Source organism: Aphelocoma coerulescens (assembly GCF_041296385.1).
Source record: "Aphelocoma coerulescens isolate FSJ_1873_10779 chromosome Z unlocalized genomic scaffold, UR_Acoe_1.0 ChrZ, whole genome shotgun sequence".
Classification (NCBI taxonomy): Eukaryota; Metazoa; Chordata; class Aves; order Passeriformes; family Corvidae; genus Aphelocoma; species Aphelocoma coerulescens.
This window is the reverse complement of record NW_027184085.1, coordinates 25,691,778-25,707,627: the sequence shown is the minus strand read 5'-3', so window position 1 is coordinate 25,707,627 and position 15,850 is coordinate 25,691,778. Positions and strand designations below refer to the sequence as shown.

The window sequence follows — 15,850 nt, the reverse complement described above, 5'->3', positions numbered from 1 at the left end:
TCTATTTCCACATAACTGGAAAGAACAACAGCTTGGTACTGAACAAGGCTTTGAATGGAAATCATTCATGTCTGTAAGGGCAGCACCGCCATCTGGTGTTGCAGATGAACCAATTTAGGTACTGTGAATCTTTCTAACAAAAAAACCAAATTTCCTATCTCACTTGGATTCTGCTATCTCCTGGGATTCTGGTTTCCTTGGTACTTCATTTTTAATAAGTGGAATTCAAATTACTTCTAAGGAGGTATCTTCCAACCAGCAAGCAGTTTGCAAATTCCAAATTAATACATTTTCAATTCCTAACTTCTTGAACAAAAGTGCTTTGGTACACAAAATACAGTTTTGCTCTTTCCCATACATTTTTCAGTACTGAAGTTCGCTAAACTCATTCATGCCTGGATTCTAAACTGAGGTTGCAGAGAAGACAATAAAGCATGTCTTACATAGACACAAGTAAATGAGTTTGTGTCTGGGATAGCACATCATTGCAGCAGAGAAATGGAACTGACTTTAAATCAAAAAATACTTCTTTTTCCTTTAAAAGTATCCTCACAACACAGTTTTGCATAACAATAGTTCTGAAACAACGTTTGAAAGACACAAATAAAAGAGCATGTCCTCAACACAAGGAACTCACTCTGGCTGTAATCACCAGTTAGTACAGACAAGACTGTATGTGCAACCATACACCTGACAGCTACAGAGCAGACGTCTGCATGGCTGTCTCCTTTCTGAAAATGCTAATACAGCTGACACCGTGTTAACTTGTTTTCTCTTTTCTGTGAACACAAAATGAAAATGCAAAGCAGTTCTTTGAAAATCATGGAATAGACATCTGCTTTGGCTCAAGATCATCAGCGGAGGAGTGGAAAGAACTGTGCCTGCCAAACAGCCACAGAAGGTCTCGCCAGGCCTGAAGAAAGCCAAACATGGACTGTACGAGCACCAGCACAACGTTTTCTTCTACAGTGGACTTCTACTGGCTATGACATTTGTCAAAATAAGAACCCTTTTCCACCTGGAGGTGACTTCAAATGTATCCCAGGGCACAAATCTGTGGCTCCAGCCCAAAATACACTGCATGAGCAGTCCTACTGACAGCAAAGTGTAAGAAGGTATTAACAGTCTCTGCAGGATCCAAGCTGCAGTTATGAGGACCCACTGGCTGTTTCTGGCTCATGCACAGTACAACATGTTGACGATACCCACCTAGTTGCTCATTCATAAAAGAAACAACTTAGTACATAAAAAACATCAGTGTGATCATTTTGTCTGTCCTCCTGCCTGACAAAAGTCCCTGAATTTCACCTGCTGATTCTTCTTTCGGCCTCACAATCTCTGAGGCAAATAACAACCACAACTCAGGGGCCCAGGAATGAAAACAGACTATGAATTAAGGAGTCTCCAAAACACTTTGGTACAAAATAATGAAAATCTATCTTTAGCATGGAAAAATCCTTTGGAAGATGCCTTCTATTTAACATAGTCACCAAAAACATAGGGGAATGTCATTTCAAATGTAATCTAGACAAATAACTTAGCTATAAAATTTCCACAGATCTCAGTACCATGTGCAGATACAGTTTAACATATAACTTCTTGAAAATACAAAGTTTAGTTCCATTCCCCACCCCCTCCTAAAAAAATCCATAATTCAAGAAGAAACTGCAAAACCCTGATGAAAATTTCCCCTTTTAAAAATGTCTTTAAATATGATTATCCTGTAATACTTACAGAATAGCTTTTTTTCACACTGAAGTACTGTTAAAACAATGTCAATGAAGACATCAGCCAAAGAGAGTCATACACTTTAGAAGTTGTAAAAGAAAAAAATCAGGTTGTAGAAACTGAACATTAAGTAAACAGGCAAATTCTAACTAAAGCGCTATAGCTTTGAATACATATGTCAAATTTTTAACATGTTGAGCACTTTTTGACATAGAAGCTCAGAAGAATATTGTTTCACACACTTTTTTATTTTGAAGGACTTACAGATGACAAAATAGCAAAAAATGAGCTCAGGACAAAGTGGAGACACGAAACAAACTTTTCTCACCTAGGTTATGCTCCTCTTTCTTTCTCTTTTCCCATTTTGAGCTATCCACATAGGCTGAAGAAAGAAGAGATCTTCGACCTACTGAAGAGAGAAATCACTATGTAAGCTGGGTTTCTTACACAACTCTGAACAAACATTTTATTAGGTACCACCTTTTTCTGTCACATTTACCAAGTGGGATGCATTAAACTGTCTTTATGTCAGTAGCCATTAATGTAACAATTCAGATTCTTTATATGTGGATGAGCCATTACAATGTAATATTTAAAACTGAAAAGCTTTCCCCGAAAGTTTTTTTTCAGCATGAAACAAGTACTTCCAAACCCTAACTCTGTATTAAGAAAATGACAAATTTGTAAAGGTAGAAAAAACCCTCAAACAACAACAAAAGCAACTTCTTTGTGCACAAATACCTTTTTCATCAAATGTTAGCAATTAGCTGAATGTAGATTCAAAGCATAAGCGAAAAAAATGCCTATACACAAACACACTTTTCTGTTGTTGCTGAATGTTTTTTTTTCCCCCATAAAGGTGTGTCTCACTGAAAATACTTTCATTTTTATAATCTCCATTCTTCCACCTCCTGTGAACTGCAGACTCGCTAAAATATTCTTGAAAGCTTTTTCCAAATACTCTTTGTACCACCAAAACTGCTCAACATGTTGTGCTAGCTTTTGAAACAAAACAAAATGCTTCAGCTGGAAGAATTGGTATATCACAGATGATGAGGTCTTGAAAATGCATGAGGAACACCTAGATAAAATTCGTTGAAGGAAGATACAGAAATACATGTAGAAGGTTGCAGGAAGTAATGCTATGAAATAAGAATATTTTAAAAATAGACACTACAATGCTACACAGCAGTCTTAGCAATTACTTCCAAGTCTTTATCTAAATATCTGTCTGCTACCACTTAAAGTTTTGTTTTGGTTGTGAAACTATTTTCCCTTTTTATCATCCTTCTGACACGCAATTATACACACACATCCAGCACTGAACACCTCAGAAAACTACTGGCAAAAAGACCCGGAACACAGAATTCCACAGGCAGACTTCAAAAATATGTACAACACTTCACCAAACAGTTAGAAAATAATAAAATAAGATACTTCTGGTTGGTTGGCGGCATTTCCTTTAGCACTCTTTTTCGTTATGTTGATAAAAGAGGCACACAAAAGATCGGGGGGGTTTGTGTGGCGGCTTTTGGGTCTTTTTTTTGTTGTTTTTTTTTCTTTAGCATAAAGAAAAAGTCGTTCATTCATTCACAGCTAAGGAGGCCACTAGCAAGCACGAGGCTTTCAGGGCCTATTTTCCGCAGCACGGCCCCCGCGTGTGTGAGCGCCGAGGCCAGGCCGGCGCTGCTCGCGCGGGTGCAGCGGCCCCAGCCCAGGGCCGGGGCGGCGCGGTCGGGCCGCGCGTCTGCAGCTACCAGCAAGCAGCACAGAGAAACGCGTGCTCGGCGAGGGCGGCAACAGCCACCCATCACCACCAGTACCCAAACGTTACTGGGCTCAGTTCTTCCCAAAGGTCAGATCTTTAGCTTTTCCAAAACATCCGCCTTGCTGGCGCCTCTGTCACCGCCGGTAGCAGTTCTGCTGAACGCGCACTGCCGCGGGTTTGGCGGCCTCCCGTACAATTCCGCGTGGCTTCCCCTCACCCAAAAAGGCAGGTCCTACCATGTCGAGTTATGAAATCGGCACAGGCACGGGGGATTATCTATTAAAAAACAAATTGCGAACACTTTCCTGCACTACATACTAGCCATAAAACGTTTTCTGAGCTGTCTCCAATTCCACACATGCACACAGAGAAAGGGGGAAAGGTGAATGAAGTCGCTGCGCAGCACCCCGTCCCTGCTCACGCTCCCTCACCGCAGCCTGCGGCAACCACGACGACCAGCGCCGCGCCCCCCGCCCCGCCAGCAGCGCACCGACCTGGGGCCGCACCGAGTGCGCTCCCGCTGCAGAGGACGGCACGCCGGAGCACGGGGGCGGCCATGGCGCCGAGGCCGGAGGAGGCGGGCGGGAGCGCGGGGGAGGCTGCGAGCGCCCCGCCCCGCGGGCCCGGCCGTGAGATGGCGGTGGTGCTGGCGGGCGGCTCCGGGCGGGTGGTGCGGGAGGCGGCGCGGCGTTCGGCGGTCCGCCCGCCCGCCCCAGGCGGCTGGGGCTGCGCGCCCGGAGGTATCGCGGGCTACGCGGCGGGGGTGGGCGCCGGGATGCCCGGCGGGGCGCGGGGCAGCCCGCCGGCTGGGGAGCTACCGGAGTACTGTAGCTCCCGGCAGGCCCGCCAGCCGCTATGGGCCTGACGGGAGCTGTAGTTCCAGCGCGGATGCGTCTCTCGGCGCGGGGTGTTGTGGCGGGGAGCGCTGCGGGGTGCCCGGAGAGCCGCGGTTTGCGCTGCGGTGCGCAGGCCGAGCTGACGCGGCAGAGGTACCCCATGGGGAGAGTCGGCGTCGTCACAGAATCGGAAAAGCAATCACATAATGGCCTGGGTTGGAGGAGACTTTAAGTATCATCCAGTGCGAACCCCGTGCCATGGGGACACCTTCCACTAGACCACATTGCTCAGAGCCCCATCCAGCCTGGCCCTGAGCATGTCCAGGGATGCTAGATCCACAGCTTCTCTGAGCAACCTGCTCCACTGTCTCACCACCCTCCCAGTAAAGAATTTCTGCCTCATATCTTACCTAAACCTATTCTATAATCAAAGCCTTTGAGTCTAGCCGAAGGCCATTCCCATGTGTCCTAGCACTACCTGCCCTCGTGCATGTTCCACTCCAGCTCTCTTGTAGGCCCCACTGAAAGGCCGCAATAAGGTCACCCCAGAGGTCAGTGTTAGTGTATCCCCTGCTTGCTGCTGTCAGGATATGACATTTAAAAGGAGACATCCAAACAAATAAACATGCAGCTTCGTAAATGTGTTTTTGTTCTGGGAGGATGGCAGCGTTATCCAGACCCTGGGATTCAGAGATAAAGAAATGGGGGCACATGGAAAAGAGGCGTATGGCAGAGGGCTCTCCAGCCTAGGTCCTGACTGGGCTCCTGGCCCACTGTACCAGCAGTGGTGAAAGTTTTGCTCAGGTTACACCTCTGTTATACTCCTCAGAGACATGGAACCCCCTCTCTCGGAGTGGTGCTCTGTGATCCTCTTCACTGGCTGGCCATATAGAGGGTTGCAGTATGCTTGAGGCTAAGCAGGTTGGTTGGTTGAATTCTCTGGGATAGCCTGCACCAACTGCACATGCCAGCCCTCATATCCATCTCCCTCCTTTTTCCTTGGTGGTGCCTTTGGTTTTGAACTGTTTCTGTAACCCTGTAAAGTGTGAATTCTAGAAGGATAACATTCTGCTGCCTCACTCTCTCTGTTGACACTGTGTGACCACTGAGTGTCCATGATGTGTGGTGCGCTATCCCCACCCCAGGCCAGCATGATTCCTGCACCAGCTTTGGAGAGGCCCAAGACAGGGATGGTCTTTCACTGCTAGACCAGCAGAGGTCGGTGGAAAGGAAATGGCAGTGCAATACAGGTCAATTTCATGCTGAATAAAATGTATTTGTTTACCCATTGGAACGGCTTCAATTAAATTTAATGGATAAATGTGCCGTTTAATGGATTTTTTTCTTCTGGTTTTAAGAAGTGTGTCATTATCATGCTTCACTTGCATAGCAAACAAGTGTTTTTATTTAAATGGCCAGTTACGTTTTCCTAGGCATATGCAGAATGAGAATAAACAACGTAACTCAGGTCAATACTTGCTCTTGTCCTTTCGTGGTTAGAATAGTCTTTATAAGCCAAACCTTAAAATATTAGATTGTAATAGTGTCAGCTGTTACTGTGGCTCTCTGTTACAAAGTCTGTGGCTGCAAATAAAAATCTACTGGACACCTGATTTTGTGACAGCAAAAACTTGTCAAATAGCTTTTGCATGATTCTTGTTTTAAAGCAGCTTGCAACACAGTTAAGGTCAGCACCCAGAGTTAATTTTGACACTCTAGACTCAGTGACTGTCTTACCTCTGATGTCTGTACTGCAGCAGAACTTCACTAGGTCTCCCAAATGCTACTACAATCCAAGTAATAGGCTTGTTGTTTTTTAAAAATAGGCTGTTTGTGTCTTCCTACTGCATTTGGAGCTTCCAGAATGATTCATTTTATAGTAGCAAGGACAGCACGTGTGTGGTGAGCAAGTTGTGCCGGTAGTGAAGTGTGGAAGACAGAGGAAAACAAGGCAAATCCTTATAAAAGGATAAAGGGGTCTGGGGAGAGGTGGGGGCAGGAATCTTGTGCAGAATCCTCTTGTACCTTGGCTCAGTGGAGAGGAATGTAGCCTCTAGTTTTTCTTTTGCACATCCAATAACTAGATACTTCTTCATTCCTGTACACATAAGCTCTGGAAAGCTGTGACATATTATTTGGGTTCTTTTGTCAATGATGTGAGCAACTGCAGTTTTTGCAGTCTGCTTTTTAGTGTCATATCTCAGTGGTCTGTCATCACACAATTGTAATTCATAAATGCAAGGTTCAGTATTATTGAATCACAGTGCAACATAAAACTGAGCCTTCCTCTTTTTTTCTTATGGCAGGGAAACGGTATCTGCTAATGGAAGAAGATATGAAGTTACAAGAATTTCAGCAGATGAAAGTGGCAATTAGAAATGAACTTCATGGCAATAAAGGTATAGCATTTAATTCTTAGTCACCATTTTAGCATGAGTCTTAGGAAACAAACAGTCAAAGTCATAAAAATATGACACAACTGACCCCATTCAAAGAAACAATTTATGTCTTCCTCTTGCAAATTTTTTGTACTTAACATTTTTGGAAGATCTGAGGCTTTGTAGAATGAAACAGTATTAGTTATGCTCTGTTGAGAATACATGTGGACATGCTTTCATGTATGCAAGGTGTTTACATAAGGTCTGAAATGTTTGTGCCCTCTCTTTCCCAACTTTTTTAGATAGTCTTATAAATATAAGAACTGTCTCAGTCTACAAATCTTGCTTCAATTATAATATCATCACAGAAAACTGTTAAGACAAAGCTAAATAGTTGCTTAACTATTCAGAAAAGGGCTATCACAGTAATTTTTTTTTTTAATTTGCTCCATACATTTTGTTAGCATTTTTTTTAGATTTTTTTTCTTTTGCCTAATGGGAGTTCTCAGTTGTACACCCGATTCCAGATGATATATGATACTCAGAATATGAAAAACAAATTCAGGTTTTACAAATTCATGTAGGTGCAGGATCAGTGGATTTTTTTCTGATTTTGTCAAGCTACTTTAAAGGTATACAAATTTCTTTCTTTAAGAATCATAAACATAAAGCTGCCCTTATTATTTCAGAAAAGCTAGGTAAAACTCCTGGTTTATCATGTGTGGATGTGCTGGTGATACAAATTGACAACGGTTGCAAAGGTTGTAGTTAATTTTAAGGCAAGAAGAGACAAATAATCAAACCTAGTTTTATATCAACTACTCTTCTGGGACAGAGAAGGAAGTAAAGTCATCCTAATGGTTTTTCTATATTAAGTAGAATTTAAATTGTGTGGTTGTAAGTCATAATATCGTTATATTTTGCTGTGATTATGATACATTGTATTTTATTCATCCTGTACGTGAGAAACGTTGAATTTACTGCTGTGGGTCAATCATTCTTGCTAAAGCAGGTTAGTAGAAGCCAAATATTTTGCTTTGTAGTTTACAGTTGACCTTCTGGTTTCGTGCAAACTGTATCCTCTGAAAACTAATGAAAACACTGTTCCAACCACCTATTTGTGCATATGTGTGTGTGGTTTCTGTATTGAGTGTTTAATGTTATACCTTAAAAATGAAAAGAAATAATTAGGGCTAGTAATAAACTTGATTTAGAAGTGGGAAAAGCAGCAATAACTGTTACACAGAATATATAATAGCTATTATTTATTATTGTTATAAGGCAAATATTAACTACAATAGTTATACTATTAGCTACAGCACTTACACATTTAGCTAGAATAATGTAAATACAGTTCAGATCCCAAATATTTTTGAAATTTCTGCGCACCTTTGAACACATCCCAGCCATTATATATGCATACTTGTATGCATTTTTCTGTCAACTCTGCACCTCAGTCTTGAGTAAGGACTTGCATTTGCATGTAGTGACAGATTTGTATTAAGTAACTGCACACATTGTTCTCTGGGATGCCTACTTTGCACCTCTTGTGTAGGTTACTAGCTTGGGAACAGCAGTGACCCAGCAATTGCTACAAAAAAGTTCACTTCCCTGCCCAAGATGGGGGCAGCACCATGAGAGGAATGGAGCTGCCAGGTAGTATATGTGATTTTAATCTTGTGTATGTCTGAGTCAAAGGCTTGAAATTACCAACTGAAGGATGGTCTTTGTGCTTGCTTTGTCACAGGAAGATGTGCTGGATACAGAACCCTCTTTTTTGGGGCAGAAGGGTAGCAACTCTAAGTTTATAGCTATTTAAAGAAATACGTAGATTATGTATGAAAGTCTTTATGCGTTCATCGCCTGTAAAGGAATTTAAGTCTTCTGTATGAACAGTATTGAGCAGAAGTTCTTACAGTCATTTGAATGCTGAGTGGAAATGGTTTTGTTTATTTGCTTGCTTTTTAGAAAAAGAACATAAGATGTCACAAAACTTTGTTACTTATTAAAACTTTTGCATTACCCTGATATGCTCCATAACATAGTGAAATTAAATTCACAGTAAGCATCTTCTTGGTTTTCTAAGTCTGACATGTCTTTATGGGGACAGAATGGCATGCTGGTCTGTAAGAAGGTTTATGCAGTTTTCTTGGTGAAAAAACAAGAGTTCTGCTTCATTGAGTCTCCCATGTTTCAGGTATCAAGTATGTAACTCAGGTAATGGAATTGTCTATAGACTGATGCTGTAATGCGTTTTATTTTCAGATCAATATTTTAAAAATATTAAAGAAAAACTAAACAAAAATGGAATAATTCTCAAAAATGAATTAAAAAATTTGCTGCATTTATGTCAGACTTCATCTGATGTGGAACTAGCCAGAAAAGTTATTTACAGGTATTTTTAACAATCCAGGTAACACTCTTTTCTGTCTTTATTTTTTGCTTTTATTAGATCATCCCAGGTTATATCTGCAGTTGAGGACTTGCCCTAATTCAGTTGCTATATGCATAGTTAATCCCTTAATTTAAGGCTGTATTTTTATTTAAATACTTTGGATCTTCCAACCCTCTAGACTCTTAAGTCAAAGGAGAGTTGAGCTATGGGAGCAAAGTGGTGTCCTACTGTGTGGTGAACCACAGAGAAAAATTATCCCACAGCTGCAAGGCAGAGGTGTTCAGAGGCATTTCCAGCCAAGACACACCTGGTCATAAACTGTCCTGCAGCCAGTACTCAATAGCAGGAGGTTTTGTGAGTGAAAACTTTCCCAGCAAGTACCATATAAGGCCTATAAAGAAAAAAGTGAAATGCTTTATCTTTTTGTTGAGGTGTTTTAGCAGCTGCTGCTGCTAAAATAAACTGCTGCAACTTCCTTTGCTATTGTTCCATGAATAGAAGGTAAAGTAGCTTGGAATTTTCAAGGCAGAGACCCATTCTATTATTTATCCAATTACTTTATTGGTAATAGAAGAGATTATTTATTACTAGTTAATTTATTAGTTTGATCAAAACAATAATTTTCCTTAAAATTAATTTCCTGTTATCTATATATCTTTGGCTGGTGCAGATAGGAAAGTGTGCTTCTGTCATTGCACCTACAGATCTTGCTCTCTATTTAAAGGTGTTCTCCCTTGGCAAATTCCATGCCCTGTGTGATTAACTTTTTAATCTTTCCCATAGGTACCATGAACAGAATGGAATCACTACCTTTCATAATTTTAAATTTGGGCCACTCTTTATGAGGATGTGTTATGAGCTAGACCTTGAAAGACCTGCAGTAGAACTTATCAAAGATCAGGTAATTCTCCTATATATACTGAAAATATTGTTGTTACTATTATTAGTCAAGTATGAGTAATGGTATGCTACACATGAGCCTTGCATGCGCTCATAGACTTGAAGGTGTGTTGTAGTAACAAGGATGTCTATGACATTAATGTAGGTCTGCAGATTACGTGGCTTTTATTTTAAAACAGTAATTAAAAGGAAATTAGATGTTAGTTTGACTGGTAACTTTATTTTATTCCTGTATGATTTCATAATTTAAATAAAAGTTGAATAAAAAGTATTGATGAACAAATAATTGCTTAAATGAAAACAGCTAGTGCATGCTTTCCTGCATCTTATGTTGCATTAAATCATTCTTGGAAATGATCACTTGTGAGTTTTTCTGTAGTAGTCCTCTGAAATCCCTTGGGTTACTTGCACCCACGGATTCACTGTGTTGCTCTGTACTTCAGTCTCTCTCTGAACCCTGTATGGGGTTGGTGGTATGATACTCATCAGCTCAGGAACTTGACCGTTTTAGCGCTGAAGAAACTGAAGGACTTGTTTCTGAACATCTCTAAAATTCTGTGTCTGCTATTATGGAAAGATAATAATCAGATCTAGTGTGTGCAATAATGTTGTGACTTCAAAAATCTCTGGCAGCCAGTGAAAATCTTGCTGATATTAATTCAGTAAGGCATGAGATATGTCTAGCCAGAAACGGGAGAAACCAGCAACTAGTCTTGCTACTATTCTTAAGTTAGGCGTGTGTAAGAAAGAGCATATGTAGTTTCTATTTTGGTTTGGGTTTTTTTAATTGAGATCTGTGTCATTAAGACAGGAACTGCTGTACTTATAGGCCACAGTAAATGGTGGATAGTAAGGTACAGTAACACTTCTCCAGATTCTGCTGCAGAAACACAATACCTCTGACATTTTATTGGTCTATTCCCAACACACAGTGTAGTTGAAGTGAAACATAAAATTTAGTTCCTCTCTCTCCTGCTGCTCTTGCCATCATCACTCAAGCTCTTGTGCTGATCATTTGATATAGTGAATAGCAAAAAACGTGTTCAATTTCATGGCGGTGGTACTTTACGCCAAAGATGTTGTTCATCAGCTGCAAGCTGTCAGTGACTTCTACTTGCATTGACTTAGAGGTCACTAAAAAAAAAAAAGGGTAGCGGGACTCTTTGGGAAATTTGTGTTTCATTTTAGTGAGCTTTCAACCATAATGAGCCACTGGTATTTTAGACATCATTTGACAGAGGGACAGTCAGTCAGGGAACCCAGAGAGTTGAATGTTGAACTTGTAAAGATGAGACTTATTCCAGTAGGAAGACCTGCTAAATACTGTGCACAGTAAGATTGCTCACTTTCCTGACTTTTTTAATGCTTGTTCTATTTCCTCTCCAGAATTTGCATGGTTTTTTCTCAGACAGTACATCATTCCATATTTTGATGACTATGTTGTTTAAAAAGTGCCATTTTGAAAGTAAGTACTACATTTGCTAAGGCAAATAAATTTTGGGGAGGATGCTTCTCACTGTAAGTGGTGGGTGTGTGGTTGGGGGGGGGTGTATGTGTATATGTATATATTTGCTGTATGGCTATGGTTTTAGATAGCTAAACATCATGTAAGTAGCTGTAGGTGTGAAGGAGTTGCACTGTAGTGTGTAATTAAAATGGAAGGGTCTATTTTTCATACTTCCCACAGACTTTTTGTCATTCAAGTTGCACAGAACTGTTGTTATCTCAGGGAGCTTGTTCCCCAAACCTGCTTGTTCCCCAAACCCGCTTCGCTGAAGTGTTACTTCTCTTTGCTTTGTAATTTCCCATAGCATTTTGTTTTGGAATGGTAAGTTTCTGAACAATTTTTTCACCATTCTGCATTTGTGTCAGAGCAAGGAAGTGTACCTTTTGTCCAAAACCAGACCATATTCTTCTCTTGGTTTGGTTTACTTGTGTCCTCATGCAGAGTGGCTACTGCAATGTAGAAGTCCAATGCTTCAAATCAGTTTGGCCCTTTGTGAAGATAATCTGACCTAACTTAAAGGAGAAATAATCTGATCTAACTTAAAAGACTTTCCATGAGAAAACCTTAAAGCTTTTCAAGCAAATCCTTTTTGATATTTGTTGAACTCATAGTGGTTGGTCTCTTGACATTTGGCAAATTTAAGTCCAGCAGTTGTCCTAAAAGTTGAGACCGAGCCACTGTAAGAAAAACCTATATCAGCACCTAAATGCAGCATTGTGAAATGGACCATGTGAGTTAATGAGGAGATGCTACGTAGTTTACTTACAGTGGTGGAAGCTTTCTGGGCAGTTAGGAAGAATGAGGGTGTCTTTGTCAAGTATATGGAATTTAGTTTTAGATTTTCATATAAGAATAATAGAAGAGTAAGGCCATGTGCTAGTGTAAACTGAAAACCTCCTTGCTAAATTGAAAGAGATCCAACTGACCCTGAGTTACGCTTTTTGAATTTTTCGAATAACAGATTTCAGTTTACATTCGTATTTTCAAATAAACTTATCAAACTCATACCTCATTGAATTGTTTCTTCTTTTCAATTATGAGTCTTAAATTTATGAAGTGAGTAACACTAATACATTTTTGATAGGTGCTTTGGAAGTTCTGGTAGAAATGAAAAAACAAGGTATACCTTTCAACAAAGAAACCTATCTTCTTGCATTTGCAATATGCTATAAACTGGTAAGTATTATGAATGAAAAAGTTTTTGAAATGCCTTTTCTATCTCTTGCTTTTTCTTATTTTAAAATTTCTGTATGTTCCCTATCATGCTTTCGTATCTCGTGCAAGTATTTTAAACGTATTTGAGTCCTGAGGTGCTTCATGGTACATGATATGGTGCACATATATAGTTTCCCATATAAACTAAGGTCACAAAGCCAATCTCCAAAATGTTGCATGGACATAAGCATTAAGGAACAAATTCTTTTAGTACAGCCTTTGATTACCTTAGAGTATTCTTTCTGTGTGATTTTTGCATCTCTTCAGACAATACTCTGTGCTTCAGCCTCAGTACTGGTTTTATAGTCTCATTTCCTTAAGGCATATACATGATATTTTCTGTTTGCCAGACATCCCCTCCATTTCTCCCCTCTCCCAACAAGCAGTCTTGAACTGTTTCTGTAATCGTACACAAATTTGACAAGGAATAGAGTTGTCAATGATAATTGTTCCCTACATGTCTGATGAAAATAGACAGCTGGGGGGAGAAAAGAAACATAAATTAATGCCTTCAGATAGATAGGCAGCCCCTCGAGCTGTATTTTTAGCTGAAAGAAAAGGAGCACGAGCATGGTAAGAAACGAAAATACATCAGTTCTATGAGTGTTTCCTTAGAGCTGTTTCCCTTCCATAGCAAAGTGAGATCCCAAAACTTTTATTTTGATCTTCCTCTCCAGATTTGAGTCAGTTCTGCAATGTGAAGTTTGAACGTGAAGCCTTCCCAAATTCATTTGGAAAGTCTTCTTCCGTGTCATCATCTTTTCTACTAGCTGAGGAAAAAATTGTACCACTAGACTAAACTTCCTCAGGTTTCTCAGTTAACATACAACGAAACTGAGTGTTTATGTGATAAAAAGGAGCTAGCCTAAAACAGTACCTCAGCAGTAGTTTGCGTGGTTTTTCTAAAATTCTCAGTTCTAATGAATTAAGCTGCCTTTAGGTCTGCTGTAGTTTCTTTTCGAAAATTTTTTCAAGCTTTTTTAACATGGCCTGCAGTTAGAAGGCTGGGATCCAAGGCACGTGTAACAGGAATAGTTTCCTGAGGCATCTGTTACTTCTGGCCCTACATATATTTTCAATAGACAGTCCAGCCCATTATTACTTTGATAAAAAGAGAGGGGAAATGGTTCTGCACTGTCACCTGGTTGGTTGTATAGTCACAACAAATTTGTGGATAAAATACTGTCAATGGGCGAATAAGCTGTAGGAACCCTTTATGCACTAAAGAGGATTAGGTGGAGCTCTTTTAAAAGCTTAATCTGTTGATTCATCTGTTAGGAGGAGGAGGAGAAAACATGAAGCTAAAATTTTCTTTTTCTCATGATGCAAGATAAGAAATGTCAGCAAAAAATCTTGAAGTATCTTCAAGATGCACTACTCAGGTAATAGAAATAATGGTACTAGTATCATTAAAAGCTTTGCTGGATTTTTACCATTCTTGGGTCTTTAGAATAACCTTGCCAGAGATCAGTAAAAAAAAAGTACAAGGCTTAAAGCTCAGATTATTTCCAGTAGATAAACAAAGGAATTAATGTTTAATCTTTGTACAGAGGTATTTTTAAGGTCAACTGTAAAACACTTCTGGGGTGGTTTAAATCACTGAGGCACTGCCATACTCAGAGGTAACAGATTGTCTTTCTTTTAGTGCAGGAAAGAGCTATAGGCCTTTTGATGATAAAAAAGTATTTATGTAATAATAATCAATATTCTGGTGGTCAAAATATTTCTAAATTTTTAAGGAACATATTTTAAACAATATTTTGCAGGACTGATACTTTGAATAGGAACAGAAATCAACACCAGGTCTAAGGACTCTTATACACATTGGTGGTACCAGTTGTTACAAAACCTTCCTGCTCTCAGCTTTTAAGTTTGGCAGATACTATTTTGTTTGGGGTCCAGTCAGTTCCACTCATAATTTCCAGTATGAGCAGCACTGGTTTTGAGAGTTGATGGTTTGAGAGGTAGCACACCGATAAATTCATTGCCTTTTACTATCAACTGTTGAAAATTCACAACAATAATGGAAGCTTTCTGTGTTGGAAAAAGGCAAATGTCTAAGCTGTCATATTAGAATATATACTTTTTTCAGCATTTTTCAAAAATTAATCCTTAAGAGAGGCTAAAAATGGCTAAATGTTCAAATTCACACATACCCAGATTTCTTTAGTTAGTGGTACTGAATAGTTAAGTGCTTAGAAAATGTTGATTTTCAGTAACTGTCTAATGTAGCTTTCAGAATAAAGTAATGACAAAAATTAATCTTCCTTCCTGATTTGGAAATTATTTGAAAGTGAAAATGAAAATGTCTGTTTGTTTAGGATACTGCTTGGGCTGTTTCATCTGTTGCAGTAGCCCAGGTAGTTAGGGCGAGGTGTAGTTGTTAAAGTAATAGAAGTTATTTTTACCCTCCTGTGACCTCTGTCACTTTAAATACCATATTTTGATGTTGTGTTTCTCAAAAAGTGCTGCTCAGAATCTGCTTATATCTGGGTTCAGATACATATTGCCTTTGTGATAGCACAGTGTGTTGACTTCTGAATACCTTCTGAATGTGATTGCAGGTGCTTACAGTCCTTTCAGGTAACCAGAATAACAAGCACAACTTCCTCTGATATTTCTGTGCAGGACAACCTGGAGTCTTCTAAAATCTCTGTGAGACTGCTTGAAGAAGCACAGCTAAAAGGTGACACGTTACCACTGAGAGCATACTGCTTTGCAATGGCAATTGCTCTCAAGCAGGTGCAGTCTCTTTTGTTTTTGGTTGTGCCTGGGTCTCTATAGGAAGAGAGATAGATACTCTTTACTTTTTTTATAGACAGATAGTGAAAGGAAGCTAACATGGAAGAGGCACAACTATGTAATAACTTCAAGTATTGCAACTTTTAGGGTCCTGAAACAATAGCATTATAGACAATGCTCACACAAATTGAATATGGAAGTTCTTGAGTCTAATGCACACATAGTTTGTGCTAGTGACAATACCATCTAGAATATTAAAAAATTACAGTTAGGTTAACAGGGTAGATGTCACCATCTGTTATCCTGCAGATACTGCTATTTAGTGGTGATTTCCTTTAAATAGAATTAAAATTATAATCTAAAGTATTTGCACAATCATCT

General features: G+C 39.7%; 2 protein-coding genes across 7 annotated transcripts in view; one reads left to right on the top strand and one right to left on the bottom strand.

Annotated features, from left to right (window-relative positions):
* Nucleotides 1-4,072, bottom strand: part of MRPS27 (mitochondrial ribosomal protein S27) — a 45,059-nt gene extending 40,987 nt beyond the window's left edge. The window contains exons 1-2 of one of the 2 annotated variants that reach the window (XM_069000923.1): nt 3,991-4,072; nt 2,057-2,137 (exon numbers count right to left, since the gene is read on the bottom strand). In XM_069000923.1, the coding sequence (XP_068857024.1) occupies nt 2,057-2,137; nt 3,991-4,054 (145 nt within the window). In that variant the 5' untranslated portion in view covers nt 4,055-4,072. The remainder of the gene's footprint in view (nt 1-2,056; nt 2,138-3,990) is intronic. The other variant, XM_069000924.1, reaches the window with a different exon arrangement.
* The window catches only part of PTCD2 (pentatricopeptide repeat domain 2), a 28,602-nt gene continuing 16,804 nt past the window's right edge, over nt 4,053-15,850 (top strand). For all 5 annotated transcript variants that reach the window (XM_069000928.1, XM_069000927.1, XM_069000929.1 and 2 more), the window contains exons 1-7: nt 4,053-4,236; nt 6,639-6,731; nt 8,976-9,105; nt 9,889-10,006; nt 11,392-11,470; nt 12,597-12,688; nt 15,356-15,469. In XM_069000928.1, coding sequence (XP_068857029.1) covers nt 4,053-4,236; nt 6,639-6,731; nt 8,976-9,105; nt 9,889-10,006; nt 11,392-11,470; nt 12,597-12,688; nt 15,356-15,469 — 810 coding nt within the window. The remainder of the gene's footprint in view (nt 4,237-6,638; nt 6,732-8,975; nt 9,106-9,888; nt 10,007-11,391; nt 11,471-12,596; nt 12,689-15,355; nt 15,470-15,850) is intronic.